The 15296-nt window shown below is 38.0% G+C and overlaps 1 protein-coding gene across 6 annotated transcripts in view; it reads left to right on the top strand.

The window, feature by feature from the left end:
• LOC121095490 (BEN domain-containing protein 5) overlaps positions 1–15296 on the top strand; it is a 964914-nt gene that overhangs the window by 582565 nt on the left and 367053 nt on the right. For 3 of the 6 annotated variants that reach the window (XM_040610378.1, XM_040610377.1, XM_040610381.1), the window contains 2 exons: positions 9849–9982; positions 11689–12064. The exons of 1 other annotated variant lie outside the window; for it this stretch is intronic. In XM_040610378.1, the coding sequence (XP_040466312.1) occupies positions 9849–9982; positions 11689–12064 (510 nt within the window). The remainder of the gene's footprint in view (positions 1–9848; positions 9983–11688; positions 12065–15296) is intronic. 2 more of the 6 variants (XM_040610379.1, XM_040610382.1) reach the window with 2 other exon arrangements.

Raw genomic sequence — 15296 nt, 5'->3', positions numbered from 1 at the left:
TGTTATGTAGTAATAAAGGAATAATTGTATTTACCTCTTGAAAGGATAATATAGCTCAGCAGACTAGAGTTTCACCATACAGCCGTTTTTTGAGGTGGCATGGTAACTGGTCTGTCTTGTTAAGAATACAAAAATAGTAGAGAGCTTTTCAGGAAGAGTTTGAGTCTGTCTTTCTGATCATCCACACCCTTCCTTTTCTCTTCTTTTCTGTCCTCTCTTCAAAATGCTGAAAAGTTGTTTTTCTGGTCCCTCTTCTTGAAACATGTGTGCCACTTGCAACTTTTTCACACTTGTCCAGTGTAGACACTAGCAGAATTTTGCCTATAATCGAATGTACCATATAGTAGCTAGCATGATCCTTAGACAACCCTGTTGGAGCCTTTTCTTGCTTGCAAAGTGATATTAAAGAGTATTAGTTGGAATGAACTGAGGCTCAGGTTTAAAGTTCACTACTGCAGGCTATATTTGCTAGCAAGTTAATAGTGACTATCTCCTAATTGGAAGCATTCTTTCTTGGCTACAGTAAATAATTGTTTTCTCTAGCTTCTGCCTTCAACATTTCTCACCCACACAACTGTAACAAATGCAGCTCCATCAGACTCTCACAGCGATTCCCTACCTGTGTGCATCCATATTCTTTCTTGCCCTTTTGTAAAATGTTACAGTCCACTTCATACTAAAAGCTTATGGTGAGATAATCTGCTGTGCATTTCAGAAAGATGTAAATTCTCTGTTCCCAGAACAATTTTAAATTACATAATTCTAGGACTGAGTTTTGGCTAAGATTGAGAGTGGATACACACTAAGAAGTTGAAGCAAGCTTCTTCGGTATGGATAGCTAATGGAGGAAAGACCCTTTGTCAGGTGCTGGAATAGGTGAAAATTTACAAGATGAGATCTTAGATTATGTGAAGAATGTACAAAATGTAGGAAGTTGTCTAGTTGTATAACATTTAACTTAAAGTTTTTATTGGTATTTCTGTAGTCTTGTGCTTCTATGTGCATTCTTCTCCTCCTTGTGCTATTCAGACAGCCTGGGGAGTTGACAGACATAGAGTAGGTCATAGCTGTGGCCGCTGTGTACCATTGCTGCATCCCATGTTCATATGTAGTCCACATGTCACACTTCCTTTCCCAGGGCAGTCTGTAGACCTAATGAACTATTGTGGGAGGGACAATGTTTGCTAACTGTTCCTAGAAAGCTCTATGTCTAACCCCTCTCGTGATACAGAACTCATGTGTTGTATGACAGGGACCTGGGGAGAAATGGCACCAGGGAAAAAATCAAAACACCTGCAGCTGCTTCTTGGGTGATCCTAAGTTGTTGCCTTGAGTAAAGAAGTGCTGCAGGAAGCCTTCCTGTAGTGGTAATGGTTCCTCACAGACTCTTGTTTGATATTTTTTTTCCTGGGATAGTTCTGGAGTACCTGCAGACGAGCTTGTGTGTCGGTGCCTTTGAGCAGCAAATCCAACTTTTCCTAACTGTGCTCTCTCTCTGCCATACCTGTGCATCAGGTCTTGCCATGTCAACAGCCCTCTGTGGTCACTGAGAGAAAGTAAGCCCAGCAGGTTAAGCAGTGGTGAAGTAATTCTGTTCACATTAGGATTTAAAAGAAAATAAAATAATTTTTTTTTAACTTCCTGCGGTGATACTTAAGGTGTATGGCCTACTTTGTCAGGTACTTAACTGGCATGCTACTGTTGTGTTGCCTTTTCATCAGGTGAAAGGTCTGGCTGTATGCAGAGATCCACCCAGTCATTTTGTGTTACAGAAAAACTACATCACACTCAAATATAGTCCTGACTACGAGAGTGGCAGTATTCATAAAGAATATTTAATTTTCACACTCGTTTTGTGTTTGATCCATTTCTGTTTTATTTTTAACTTGTTTAAGATGAAGGGTGGAGGGTTTTTTTCCCCTTCTAAATTCTACAGTAGGAACGTTCTGAGATATGAAGGGCTTATACAGAGGCACGATTTTGGTTTTGTTTTTTTTTTTTTAATCTTTTATGTTTGTTCACTGTTGTAGTCTTAATATGGCACATTCGCACAGAGCTTGTATGGCAGCAACACTAAAATTTTGGAACTTCTAAAACTGTAGCTGGTAAGTAGTGGCTTGGAGTAACCCTTATGATAGTTGTGATGGTTATATGTCATCAGCAGGATAAAATGCCAGTAAAAACCAAAAAGGTTGGATTTATCTGTGCAAGATTTTACCCTTATATTTAATTTTCTCTTTTCCTGTGTCACTGTGCTTCTTCTGGAAGTATGTGGGGTTTTGGGGTGGGTTTTTTTTTGTCTTAAACCCTTCTTAACCAACCTGTTTGTTCCTCAGTTACATTTGCTTTTTGCTTCACCTAATAGTCAGAAGTCATTTATTTATTTTGATGGCATAAAGACATACGAGTGATCTACACTTGTTTTTTTCTTGATCTTAGTATATATATTGCACCACTTACAGCAGTTAGGCTTGTACATGTTGTATAAGTACACTACAGTAAAAGTATGACTTTCAGAGTTTTAATAAAATTGACTTCAAAGACAGTATGGTTGTGGTAGCTATGGTAACTAACACTAATTAAAATACGCTAAAATTTGCAGGGGAGTGAAAAGGGGAAAAATGTAAGTTAAGGGGATTTTTTTCATAATTTAACAGTAAAACTTTTTTTTCAGTGGACTACCTAAGTACCAGTCAGTCACTTATTTGTTATTTTTAAAGGAACTCTTTAAAAATAGTAGAGGCTGAACCACACTGTAATTTTTGTATATAAACTAAAAAATGCATAAATCTACCCACTGTTTCCATAGCAAGCTCATTCCTTGGGCAGAGTTGTGGAAGCTTCCTGGAGTGTTCCCAGTAGGCTGCTGCATTATCTGCTGAATAGCTGGTAGGCAACATCTGTATGGCTTTGTGGCCTTTGTGATCATGCAGTCATAATCAGGGATTGGTCCTAATATAATTTTACAGCATGATACAGACCGACTGGTCAGGGCAGCCAAATAGGCAAATTGTAGCTGTCATTGAGATTGATGATCTTTTTAAATGAACTTTTGAACTTTTGAAGAAAGAAATAGCATTTATTATAAATAGCTTTTTGTGAAATATTTATCATGTTCAAATTTTTGAAACATAATTCCCATAGTTCAGTTTCATATGTAGGTACAGAGGAAATATTTGAAGGATAGCATTTTAACATCCTACTTGTTTTCAAGGTTTCTTCTTTTTAATTTAATGGCAATATTGTATTGTATTTGTTTCAGGAAGGATTAAGAGAGTTGTTCCATAATAGCTATAATCCTTTGTGTTTGACATGTTCGGAGTATTGTACAAATATTCACAAATCTGCACAACACTTCAGTGGGGTAGATGGGGACAGTAAGATGCAAAGGTTGTTATTCATGGTCAGTATTTAAGCAAATATTGGATCCAGGATTAACACTGTCCTCAGTCTTGTAAAGAGCATGATTTCCTGTTTCTCAGTGTAATGTCTTGTCTGTATTTGATCATCCAGCTCCATCAGTTTCTACTGCAGCCAAGTGTTCTTCTAATACCAGTAAAAGTTAAATGGAAGGAAGAGTTTCTGACAAAGAATAAAAGAACAATAATTATTTGTAGCTGTATTAGTTTTGAGCCATGTTACTTTTGGTTAATTATTTTTGAAGAGACTCTGTATTAGCTTTTGAATTAATAAATGTATTTCATATTAATAATGGAAGTTAAGAAAGAACATATATTTAGGTTATTTAAGTTTTTCTTGCAGCACAGGTTTGACGTATCTGGGCTTATACTCAGATAGTGAATGTGAACAGTCTGCTGATAAGTGAATGCGTGCAAAAGGAGAATGTTACAAAATATTTGAACGTTTTCATGTGAATTAGAAATTTGACTACAGATCTGTCCTCTGCTTTTGTAGGAGTTCAGCTCCTTAATCTTTCTGTTCCTTCTTTAGTGCCTTTGTACAAAACAGATGTGGCTTTCTCTCCATCATCAGTGAGCAGTCTTGACACGGGCTTCTGGCACATCATCCTTCTTACCCATCATCTCTAAAACTTGTCAAGCAGTAGTTTAAGACCTTTCTATCTTGCCTTTTCCCAATTTGATTAAGAATTATTTTCACTCCGTTTCCTATTCTTTACACTTAATTGAAATTCACAAGATTTAACAGCCTTTTTGGCCGGTTCCTTAAGAGCATGTCTTCACCTTCACGTGCTTACTGGTCCTGGCTGTCTCAGTGTTCCGTGGTACACTGTTCTTCCCTGACTTCTTTGCTCACTCTTTTTGCTCTGAAGACATTCTTCTAGTCACCTGTTTGTATATTACTGTCATTTTCTTTCTGGAGAAGTGTTGCAGGACTACTTGGTTCTTAAATTTTTGGGAGTGATACTGGCCCAGATGATGGCAACTCTCAGCTCTGCATTTTTATTCTTAACTTTTCTCACTTAAATTTGTTTAACTAAATATATTTCAGGTAGTGTTTTCACTGTGCCATGTGTTTTATTTCTGTAATCCTCTTATTCTCTGTCCTTCCAAAAAAGCTCTCCTCTAGTCTGCAAAAAAATGCAAAACAATATAGTAAATTATAGTATCCAAAGCCTGAATTGACTGTGCCAGCACCTCATTGACCTCTCTTTTGCACACACTCCTTCCTTTTAGCTGCATCAAGTTTGGCGGCACCTGTCCTCTTCAAATAACTTTTGTATTTCTGCTGCTGTTCGTTGTTGTGTGTTGTCTGTCACTGTCATTCTGAGTTTTTTCTTCTTCGGTAATGGTCTTAATCCCGGTGTACTACTAGCTCAGAGATGTTTTAGATGAGGCAAGGTTTTCTTCCTCTGTATCCTGAATCTGATCCTGCAGGATTGGTACATTTTTCTGAAATCTCTTCTGTTCTTCCTGTTGAAGTCCTTCTTTAATGTTTGTATTCAGTTAGCTAGGGAAGTAATTTATAATTGTTTTTTTTTCCAGTTTCAAATAAACTAGATGGCTTTTTGGTTTTTTTTTTGTTTCATTTTTCTTTGGTATTATCATGCTGTTTTCCTTCTCAGTCATAGCAATATTGGTTATTTTTAATTTGTGTTTAAGTAGCACTCCGTGCCCTGTTGTACCTGGTGGGTGTATTTGCTTTGAAACCCCAAGTATACCTTTGATTGTGGGTTTTTTGCTTTGGTTCTTAAGTGTCTTTTACTTTATGAACTGTAATTGATCCACAACCTGCTGAGGCAGGCAGGTGATGTTATCTGCTCTGTAGAAGGAACCTGGCTAAATCAGTAGCAAAGCAGTTCAGTGCAGCAGTGTGTGGGGAATCTTTTACAGGTGTTGTCCATATGTGTTGGATATATGCCTGGAAATGGGAAGGGCGATGGTAAATTTTTTCATCTGTCAGTATATCATTTTTCACAAGGGGTGGAATTTTTTTGAAAGCTTAGGGGAAGGGTGAATTTTGCTTCAAGTTCTTTCATTTTATTACTGTAAGATTTATAGCATTGCCAAGCCCCTTATTTGGACTGATCCCAGACCTGCCATCCCTCATCCATTTGGAGTGTAGAGTTCTCTTCCTCTATTTTTCCAGCTTTTACTCCAAAGGTGGAAAAAAAAATCAGCATTTGAACTACTTTTTGAACGGATTAGTTTGTTCAGTCTTTCTAAATTAGCAAGTAAGAGATGTTTTAAGGAGACTCTGCGATTTCCATAGGTTTTTTTATACATCCCGTGATAGGGTTTTCAATTTTAGAGCACTAACACGTTTCTCCTTGAATTTAACCAACTTGCTTCCTGCCCTGTTAGTCGCTTTGTCTGCTTCAGTTCTCTGCTGCTCTAGACTTAAATCTTTTACCTTTTTGCCTGGATCCACTCATCCTGACACTGAAACCAAGGCCTGACTGAAGAAGACATTCCAGGAACAGTTTATCCTTTGCTAGTTGATACAGATTCTCTAATGCAAGGTTGCTTTTTTGGGTTTTCTTTCTTTCATCACTGCTGAGGCCAAGTGTCTTCCCAGCCACTCTGAAATTTCTCAGCAGTTCGCTGTCTTCATACTACCCAAAAGCTTTGGTAGGTGGCTGTGTGGGGAGGGATGCTGTCATGTGCGCTGGCTCTTGAGCCCCATACCTTGTGGCGTTGACTGGCAAGATTGCTTCAAGTCTGACCTTTTCCTGGAGCACAGTTATTCCAGCATGCTTTATCCTGTGCATTGAATCACGGAGTAGTGTGTTCTCTGTGTGGCATTATGGCTGCTGTGCACAAAAGCAATTTTTCCTAATTTACATGTGTCTTCCAGAATGTTCGCTCTTAAAGAACAGAGAGAATCAATGCTGCCTGTTCTTGTATTGTATTTTTGTATTCTTCTACCCTGCATATTTTGTTACAAGTACCTAATTAGGTGTGTTAAGCGCTAGTTCTCAATAGCTGGTATCACTGAACCGCTTATTCCATATATAGGAAAAAGAATAGGCACCACTTTATGACAAGCTGATCATGGGCACTTAAGGAAAGGTGTAATTTTTAACTTGTAGCAAGGTTTAAATGACTAGGGACAAAGTCCAGACAGATGATTGGGTTTATTACAAAGCCAGGCGCTGAGCCACACTGTTTCCAGGGCTGCCCTTCTCTCTGTCCTGGCATGCTCTGTAGCTTTAGGCCTATTGCATCTTGTCCAGCTGTTCGGTTGGTATCTTGGTTTTCCTGCAGCTCAAGATCATGTGTGTTTTGCTTTTTGCTGGGTTCTTCTTTTGTACCTCTCTTTTGTAGGCTGGCACAACAGCAGACAGGGAGAGTCCTAAGAACTGCTCTAAATGCATGTTTCTCTTACCCCTCCTCCCCCCCCCCCCCCCCCCCCCCCTTCCCAAATTCCTTTAATATTTACAGAACAAGAGCCAGTACTCCAGCATTAGTCTCAAATTCAGAATGAGATTTTTCTGGTTCTATCTGCAGCTAATGCAGAAGACGGCAGAGGTTAGAAATGCTTTTTTTTTAAAAAAAAAAGAAAGAAAAACAAAAGGCCTTTTCATATTCAACACACTGGATGAATTGTGTCAGGCATAATAAGTAGGCCTACAAAGAGCAGAGCATATGTAAGAAAATATTACATATATTGTTGTTGGAAGGCGGAGGAACATAAAGTTAATTGTTCATTGACTGAAATTTCCTGAGCTATAACTTATACAAACTCATTTTCACCATTGTTTCTTCAAATTTGGTATGGGGATAAAAGAGTTCCTTTCTTCAACTTACTGGTTTATTTACAGGGTAAGCAGTAAAATCAAAAAGTCAAATGAAGAGATTTGCCAAACATGAAAGAGAACAGTGTTGATAGTTACATACCAATAATGTACAAACTAGAGCATTTGTAAGGAGGTATATAAACAAACATTTACCTGCAGTCCACCAGTGAAGTTTTGCAAACATAAATTTCATAGGCAAACTGAGAATTTGGGAGTGTAGAGAATGAAGAGTTCCATTGATGCGCATTGTTTTCTTTGACCCCAAACTGTTTTCTTTCATTTCTGTTGTTCAGTCTGTAAAATTTGCTCTTAACATTTATGAATTGACTTAAAAAGCTAAAATCAACAGATAAATATTTCTGTTCTTCCAAATTTTTTATTTTAATGTTGGTTTATTCATCAGAAAGGATTTCCTGACTTCCACTGTAGTCTGCGCGTTCGCTTACTCCTCTGTGACCCCCTTCCATGAGTGTGTCAAGGCTTGCTTTTCCCTGGCCATGGGAAGGAAGGCTAGTGTCTGTTTCTAGTTTGCATGGAGTTCTGGCTACTGGTGACCTCAGCTAGTTGCCAACAGACAGGTTTTTTTAACTATGTGAAGTAATTGGATTGTGTCCATCTTGTCGTGAGGCCAAGGGTTATTTCAGAGCATAGAAACTGATCTGCATTCTTTAAATGTAGGAGGAGTTCATCTGCATGTTCTGTGGAACATGAGTTGGCAAAGCAGTCTAGAGAATCTGGCTCTGCAGTATCTATGTGCTGCTTGTCGTCTAAAGAACTGTGAGAACATATTTTAGTAAAGGATTCCTCAGTCTATCAGATACCCCAAAATACATAGTCACAGAAAAAGTTGATGGGTGGGTTTGGTGGCTTTTTTCCCCATTCAGTATGGCTGTATTTATTCTTAAATTTCTGTCCTTCCAAGAAGATACCAATACCTATCGGTCTGTCCTTTAGTCTGTACATTTTTATTTTTTCTAGGAAGGGCTCCCGTATTTTCTTCTCTTCTCTCTGACAGTAGAATTGGGTTATCTCACTTTTCTGATGAACTGACGTTTTGTAGATAAATGAAAACATAGGGGTTTATTTTTCAAAACTGAAACAGTTGGATTGCCTTTTTGTTTTACTGGGATAAGCATCCGTGGTGCTCTGGGGAATGGAGAATGATCTAAAATAAGCCTAGTTGTTTTTTGTTGTTTATCTGTTTCTTTCTGCATCTGTCTTAGTATTTATTGCTACCATCTGCATTTCATTTCAGGTTGTCTAATGTCTTATTCTGCATGTTCTGTGCCTATTCTCTTTACATAGCCTTGGGCTGTAATATCACCATTTGCCTACAAGAGATCCATTTCTATCTGTAACAAAATGAATTGCATTCATCTGTGTAATTCATTTCTAATGAATGCCTTGCTCCTCATTAAACAGTGATTTACCTTTGTTTCCCTTTCCTACACTGTCAACACGAACCATTTTGAGGTCCTGTGGAGAGACGCTAATTTGAGAAAGCAAAAGTCAATGCAACTAGAGCACTCAGAAATGCCATCCTCATTGGCACTTCCAAAAATATTCATGGGACACTTTGTGAAATACAGTTTGCAGGTGGATAAGAAGATTCAAAATGTTTTCTTATTCATAAGCTTTCAATGTACAAAGACAACAGTTTAGAGTTTAAATGCATTTCTCCTTGTCAATGTCTTGAACAGGTAGCCAAGCTTGTGAATCTTTTAAGACCTTGTCTGCTCTGCAGGAGTTTTACGGATCACAGGCACATTTGGGGAGACTGTACTCTTGATTCCCTGTCCCATCTGCACCTTTTCAGTAATATTAAAATATATCCAAGTTATTTTGAGAATAATGTTTTGAAATGCTTGGTTCTGAGGTATGTTAGAATGTTTCAGTCTTGAAAATATTTTGCTTCAGTTTTTAAATGAGATTCAAAGATTAATATAACCATTCATTGGCTTTGTGTATCTAAATGAAAATAATTAGTACCGTCAACTAATGAAGCAGGTGTAGTATAGTAATTTTGTTGCAGCTTTGGTCTATACACAACTTTTCTGTGATGCCCTTTCAACTTATCCTGCAGCATCCCCTTTTCCAGCCCTGCACTTTGCAGAACAGCAGAATCTGCCGTGTGTGCAAATAGATCTGTACTGCTGACAGATGATGGTAGAGTATAGGATGAATTACCAAGTTTATTTTCACTTTAAACCAAAGCAGGGTTTGAACTGCGGCAACTGGTTATGAATATGAAAGTACTGTTGGTAAATATAATTTAGAGCAATACAGATCGTTTTTAGGAAATCGTTTTATTTACAGCGTCTTTAACTCTTGTTTTTGTGATAGTACAAGCTACTCATTGACACTTTTGATCACTCACATGAATTTAGCTTGGCATTTTACAGTATTTATTCTTGTGTTTGGCCAGATTGATCCCCTGTTGAAACTCTAGAATTGCTAGTGGGCATCAGTTGAGTTATACCATGGATAATTTGATCATAGCATGAGGGGATTGAAGCATGGGAAGTTTTTGGTTCTGTTTTTTTTAACTGGTCTTGCCTAAGTCATGTAGTATTTGGAAGTAAGAACACTGATTAATGTAACAAAATTTTATTTTTAATATACATTTTAGAGGACAAAACTGACCTTGAGAACAGTGTGATGCAGAAGAAAATTAAAATCCCCAAACTCTCTCTCAATCACGTAGAAGAAGCTGGGGAGGTTACAGATTATGGGGAAGAAGATGTGGAGCTTAGACACAGTAAGGTACTGAAGTCTTTCTTTTTTTTTTTTCCCTTTTTTTTTTTTTTTTTTTTTTTTTTTTTTTTTTTTTGGAAGTGCTTGGGGCATATACAGACGTCATAGCTTAAGAATTCCAGGCCTGCTTTTGATCCCCTTAAAACACTGTGTTTGGTGAAATTGGGTCAAATTGTGTGTGTGGGGGTGGGGTATTTTTAAAACCTGATTTATGTGCAATCGAACGTTTTCCTGCTTATACCGTCTGCAGAGTTTAATTGCCATTGCCATTTGAGATTTTTGGAACAATGCTTTTCTACTTTGGCTCAGAATGCTTTAAAAAGTCACCAGTTACGTGAATGTCGAGCAGCTGTTCTCGGTGGCACTTGTGACCTATTGCGTGCTGCTTGTTTGGAATGGAAGGGGTGCTCTGAGGCTTCCCAACTACAGCAGTAGATGAGAAGACAAATCGACAGGACTGCATCCCTCCATTGTAACTGCCAGTTGCCTTTTTAGGTCTAGATGCCAGAAACCCACTATGTAAATGTATTTATTTTTTTATATCAAATGATTTCTTTAAAAGTCTGCCAACCTTCAGAATAAAATACTGCTCTGTGGCTTCATGTGTTTTGCAGCTGCAGGAATGATACTAGTACATTTCTTTATGGTGGGCCAGCATATTTTTTTGTATTATTTATTTTTTTAGAGCATGCGTGGAGCAGGCATAACATCAAATAATCTCATTTTCTGCCACATTACTCATGGATATTGTGGTATGGGAACTGATAGTGTCAGCTTCTTGTCTCTAAGCTATGAGCTACATTTGCTTTCCTTGCAGTTGCTTGGAAGTTCAAATGCTTTTTCCATATTTGGCCAATAAAACTTAGTGACTTTTAGCCATGCTGTCACATTTTAATACCACTGTTGGGGCCCAAGAAAAGAGGTGCGCTTTAATTTGTAGGGTTTGTGCAGATGGTAAGAAGGTAAATTTCTGCTGAGGGTTCTAAGGACATGAAGCCTCTGCAATGCAGTACTAATACAGAAGGAATCAGTTGATGAGGGAGATGAGGCTGGGTGATATGCTCTGTCTCCAACTTCTGTGTTTTCAAGTTCCTTTTCAGTGTTTGCTGATAGTGTTAACTCATTCACTTGCACCAGGCAGTTGGGGGAATATGCTAGAGGAATAGTCGGAGAACTATTCCTCTGTCAGAGATTGAGTTTTGTCTCCCAAAGTGTGGGAAGGACAAGCCCTCTGTTCACAGAACAGCTCTGTGTGGTACGCTGCTTTTATCTCTGATGTTACAGGTGATGAGCGTAGCGCGTAGTTGATTCTTTCTCTTACTTATCAGAAAATCAGTCGTCAGAAATCTAAATGTTCAGGGTAAACTTTAAAGGAAGAGAGATCCAGATCCACTTTTTTTAAAGAAATTAATTTTCTTTATATATGCAATCAAGTGACCTATATACACTGAGCTTGCAAGTGTTGTGCAAATGCAGAAAGGCAGGCCTTTAACTGCCTCAGAAGTTTGTAAATGCATTTAGCGGAGTTTCACGTGCATGGTAGTTATGATGCATATCCACAAGAATCTGTTAGGCAAAACATTTTTGCAGGCAGACTTTGTCTTGCTTTTTTTGGAAAACAAGAATATTAACACTTCCCAAGTCTGTAGAATTTTAAATTTATTACATCTTACTGCTCTCCTAATTTTTTAAAATTTTTTTATTGTAACATGCAGAGACAAGATGGGAGGAAACAAAGTGAAGGTACACACAAAAGCATTGAAGCAGTTGTTGCTCGCCTTGAAAAACAGAATGGGATGAGTCTCAGTAATACTTCCAGCCCTGAGGAGGCTTTTATGGAGACTTCGGAAGGCATGAACAACATGGACGATGCTGTAGTTCCTCGGATTCTGTATGAAGAATTGCTGAGGAGTTACCAACAGCAACAAGAAGAAATGAGACACATTCAACAGGAGCTTGAGAGAACACGCAGACAGCTTGTGCAACAGGCAAAGAAGCTAAAGGAGTATGGGGCACTCGTGTCAGAAATGAAAGAGCTCAGAGACTTGAACAGGAGGCTCCAGGATGTACTGCTTCTAAGACTAGGTAGTGGTAAGTGCTGGACTTAAATGGGACTAGTTTTAATGAATTTTTCAAGTGTGATCAATAGTAATGGAGACGTACTTGAAGAATAACACTGGTTGTTAAACTGGACATTGAATGTTAAAAGGGTTTTCTGCTGTGGCTGTACAATATGTGTCGAATTTGTATGCTATGTACGTCTGGGTTTTTCTTTAATGATAGTGGAGGTCTTTGTGCTGGTGTGGTTGAATCAGAGTTTCATTTTAAGCAGCTGTGTTGAAGAGTCTCTGACCTTCCAGTATATGCTGAAAAAGATAATAAAGCGTCATCTGCAAAATATACCAATATGTTCCAGTTTAAAAAGGAGAAAAAAAAAAAAAGAAGAAGAAAGAAAGGGCAGTGGAGTGAATATTTGGGCTAAAACTATTTTATCCTTTTCAGTTAGGGATTTTGTTTATTGTTATGTGACTGTGTTATCTTCCGTTTTCTGCCCCCCTCTTCCCATTAGTCGCTCATTAGAATGTGATATATTCCTGAACTTCTTAGCAGTGGCTTTAAGCAGCCATGCTATTTGAAAAATAATGGATTGTTCATTTATAGTAGTGTCCCATTTATCAACACGTGTTACAAAATGCAGGTTTGTGTAATTTGGATTTAAATTTTAAATATCTTGAGTCAATTGCTCATTTGTTTTGGTTTATAACAATTATTTAACCGTTATGTTGGAATAAATGGGAAAAAAAAGACAAAATAAAAAGTTCATCCTTTTCATTGAAGATGGTACCTTTGGAATACCTTCAAATATTTTACTAATTTATATTTATTTGCCATTAGAATGTGGTACTGCTGTGTTGAAGATTTGCTCGGTGACTGAAACTTGGTTAAAATTTGTGCATCCAAAATTAGCATGCTGTTTCTTATGTCTGCCTTTGTGTATCTGGAAACTTAATTTTTGCATGTAAATTGGATATTGGCTCTTCTACTTGACTTGAACGAGTGCATGCAGTTTGCATGTGGGTCTGAGTTACATTCATGTACAAACCTGAACCTGGGAGAGCATGTGCCTGTGCCGTAGCATGTGTTAAGGTGTGCCCGCAAGTTTGGAGCAAGGTTCTTGAAGTAGCATCTGACGATTTAAACTGGGTGTTTGATTGTGAATGCTCATCATTGTTACACTGTGCATAATTAAAGTGTCATTACTTATTATAAACATTCTAGTTAACTTTTTAAATAAAACTAAATAGGCAAGGTTTCCACAGTCTGAAAAACACGATGTGGTTGGCAGTAGATTCCACTGAGCTTTCTAAAATTTTCCTTGGATGGAAAGATGTTTCTTCATCTGCAAGTAGTTAGCTGGAATTTATGTGAATGGAGCACCAGCCAGATGTTAGTAGGCAATGGGGCTGAACAGCATAAAATACCAATTTAGTTGGTAGACTTGACAGCAGTTTGAGTGGTGAGACCAGCAATGAAATGAAGACAGCTTCTGAATTCTGTCTTGTTTCTTTCACTTTAAGAAAGAAGGGATGCATTTCTTACTTGAGCTGAATCAGAGACCTTAGAAGCCAAAGGGGAAAAAAAAAAAAGACACCACCACCACCCCCAAAAAAAAACCCCAAACAAACAAACCAAAACAAACAAAACCTCTTGGAAAAAAAGCTGAATCTTCTCTAAATACTTGGCTTGAATTGCTATTGTATCAGTCTGGCACCTGCTTTACAACTGAAAATCAATCTCGATTACGTTGAAGACAAGGTCTTTAAATTTAGTCACGTACCTGGACAAATATGAATTATAAGTAACTTCCAGAAAAATCCCTTGTTGTTATTGCTTCTATGAAAGTTTTCATGGATAGCAATGGTAGAATTTGGCCTTACTGGCTGTGTCTGTCACAGGGTGTGTGTTTCCCAAGAGTCAATGTGTTAACCACTGATTACTCGATTGCCTTTCCTTGTAGCCTCATTCACAGTCGAGAAACAAGCAGATTCTAGAAAGATCAATATAAAAATTTATGAATGGTTAGAAAGGGAGACATCTTCAGCACTTTATAAATTAGAGAGCCTGATGACAGTGTGAAAAAGTGCTACTTTCAGGCAAGGAATATATATATAAAGACTTCTTTAGTCTTTCTTACTTACCCAACCATACCTTATTTATAAGCTGGAAATGTGAATAATCTCTGAAAATTGTTCAGAAAATAGATTACATCCTGAATTCATCTTCAGTTGCTGCAGCAATCTCTTAAACCTAGAGTTTCAAATTACATGTAATTTATGTTATGCTGTACTTCCAGCAGGCTGGACTTAATGCAAACTAATTGCATTTCTGTTTCACCTTAGAGACTTCTGATTTCTTTGCATGAGATGACAGCTGTTTTGTGCTGATGAATTGCAGCTGTGGGAAATGCGTGCCTGTTGCCATTTTAAAGTTGCAGATCAAATATAGAACAGCCTCTTGAGCTAACATTCAGTCAAGTATCCAGTCTCCTAATTTCCCATCAACTTGTTGATTTTAGTGAGAAGTAGACCTAGGCCTTCATCTCTGCTACTAAACTTGAGCCACTCTTGTGGAAAGAGTGAGGTTCTTCATCTTCCCCATGGTGACACTGAGTTACTCTTAAAAGAGAGCCTTGAAAGCAGGTGTGGTAAATGACATTAGTGAAATCAGTACTGATCCATAGGGATATATTGAAGCTTCTTTATGATTTTGGTGTGCTGTTGCCCAACAGATCCCTGCCTGGAGGAGGCAGGCATTTGACCGGGGCTCTAGGGCCCAAAGCAGTGGGGAAATGAGATGACTGTCATTGAAGAGGTTACAGTATCCCTCATCTGAGCTTCTGGGAGAATGTGTGCAGCCAAAGCCTCTTTTCCCTTACCCGCTCTGGGATCAGGAAGCCCTGTGATTGTAGGCCTTTGCAGTTTATCTTTGTTTTGTTGCACCTGGAAACACACTAATCTGGCCTTTTTAATCAATAGAGAGTAAGGTGATTTAGAGAATTAAATCACTGACTCTTCCCTGTAGGCCTAACTTTAAATAGTCCTTGGATTGCAAAAGATAAGAATTTCAATAACATCTTAAAAACATAGTTGTCTGCAGGGTAAGATCTATGCAGTTTACTATGGTTGTATATGGCCAGAAGTAGTGAAGTTGTATCAGGGATAATGTTTGGGTGTTGTTCACTCCCTGATAAATACTTCATTTTCATGTTGTATTGGTAAGAATTAGTGTTGCTTTAAAGCCAGGAAGTGTATTCGCTTTCATT

The sequence above is a fragment of the Falco naumanni genome, chromosome 11 (assembly GCF_017639655.2).
Source record: "Falco naumanni isolate bFalNau1 chromosome 11, bFalNau1.pat, whole genome shotgun sequence".
NCBI classification, from domain to species: domain Eukaryota; kingdom Metazoa; phylum Chordata; class Aves; order Falconiformes; family Falconidae; genus Falco; species Falco naumanni.
Note: the sequence above shows the minus strand (reverse complement) of the source record. Positions and strands in the feature narration are given on the sequence as shown.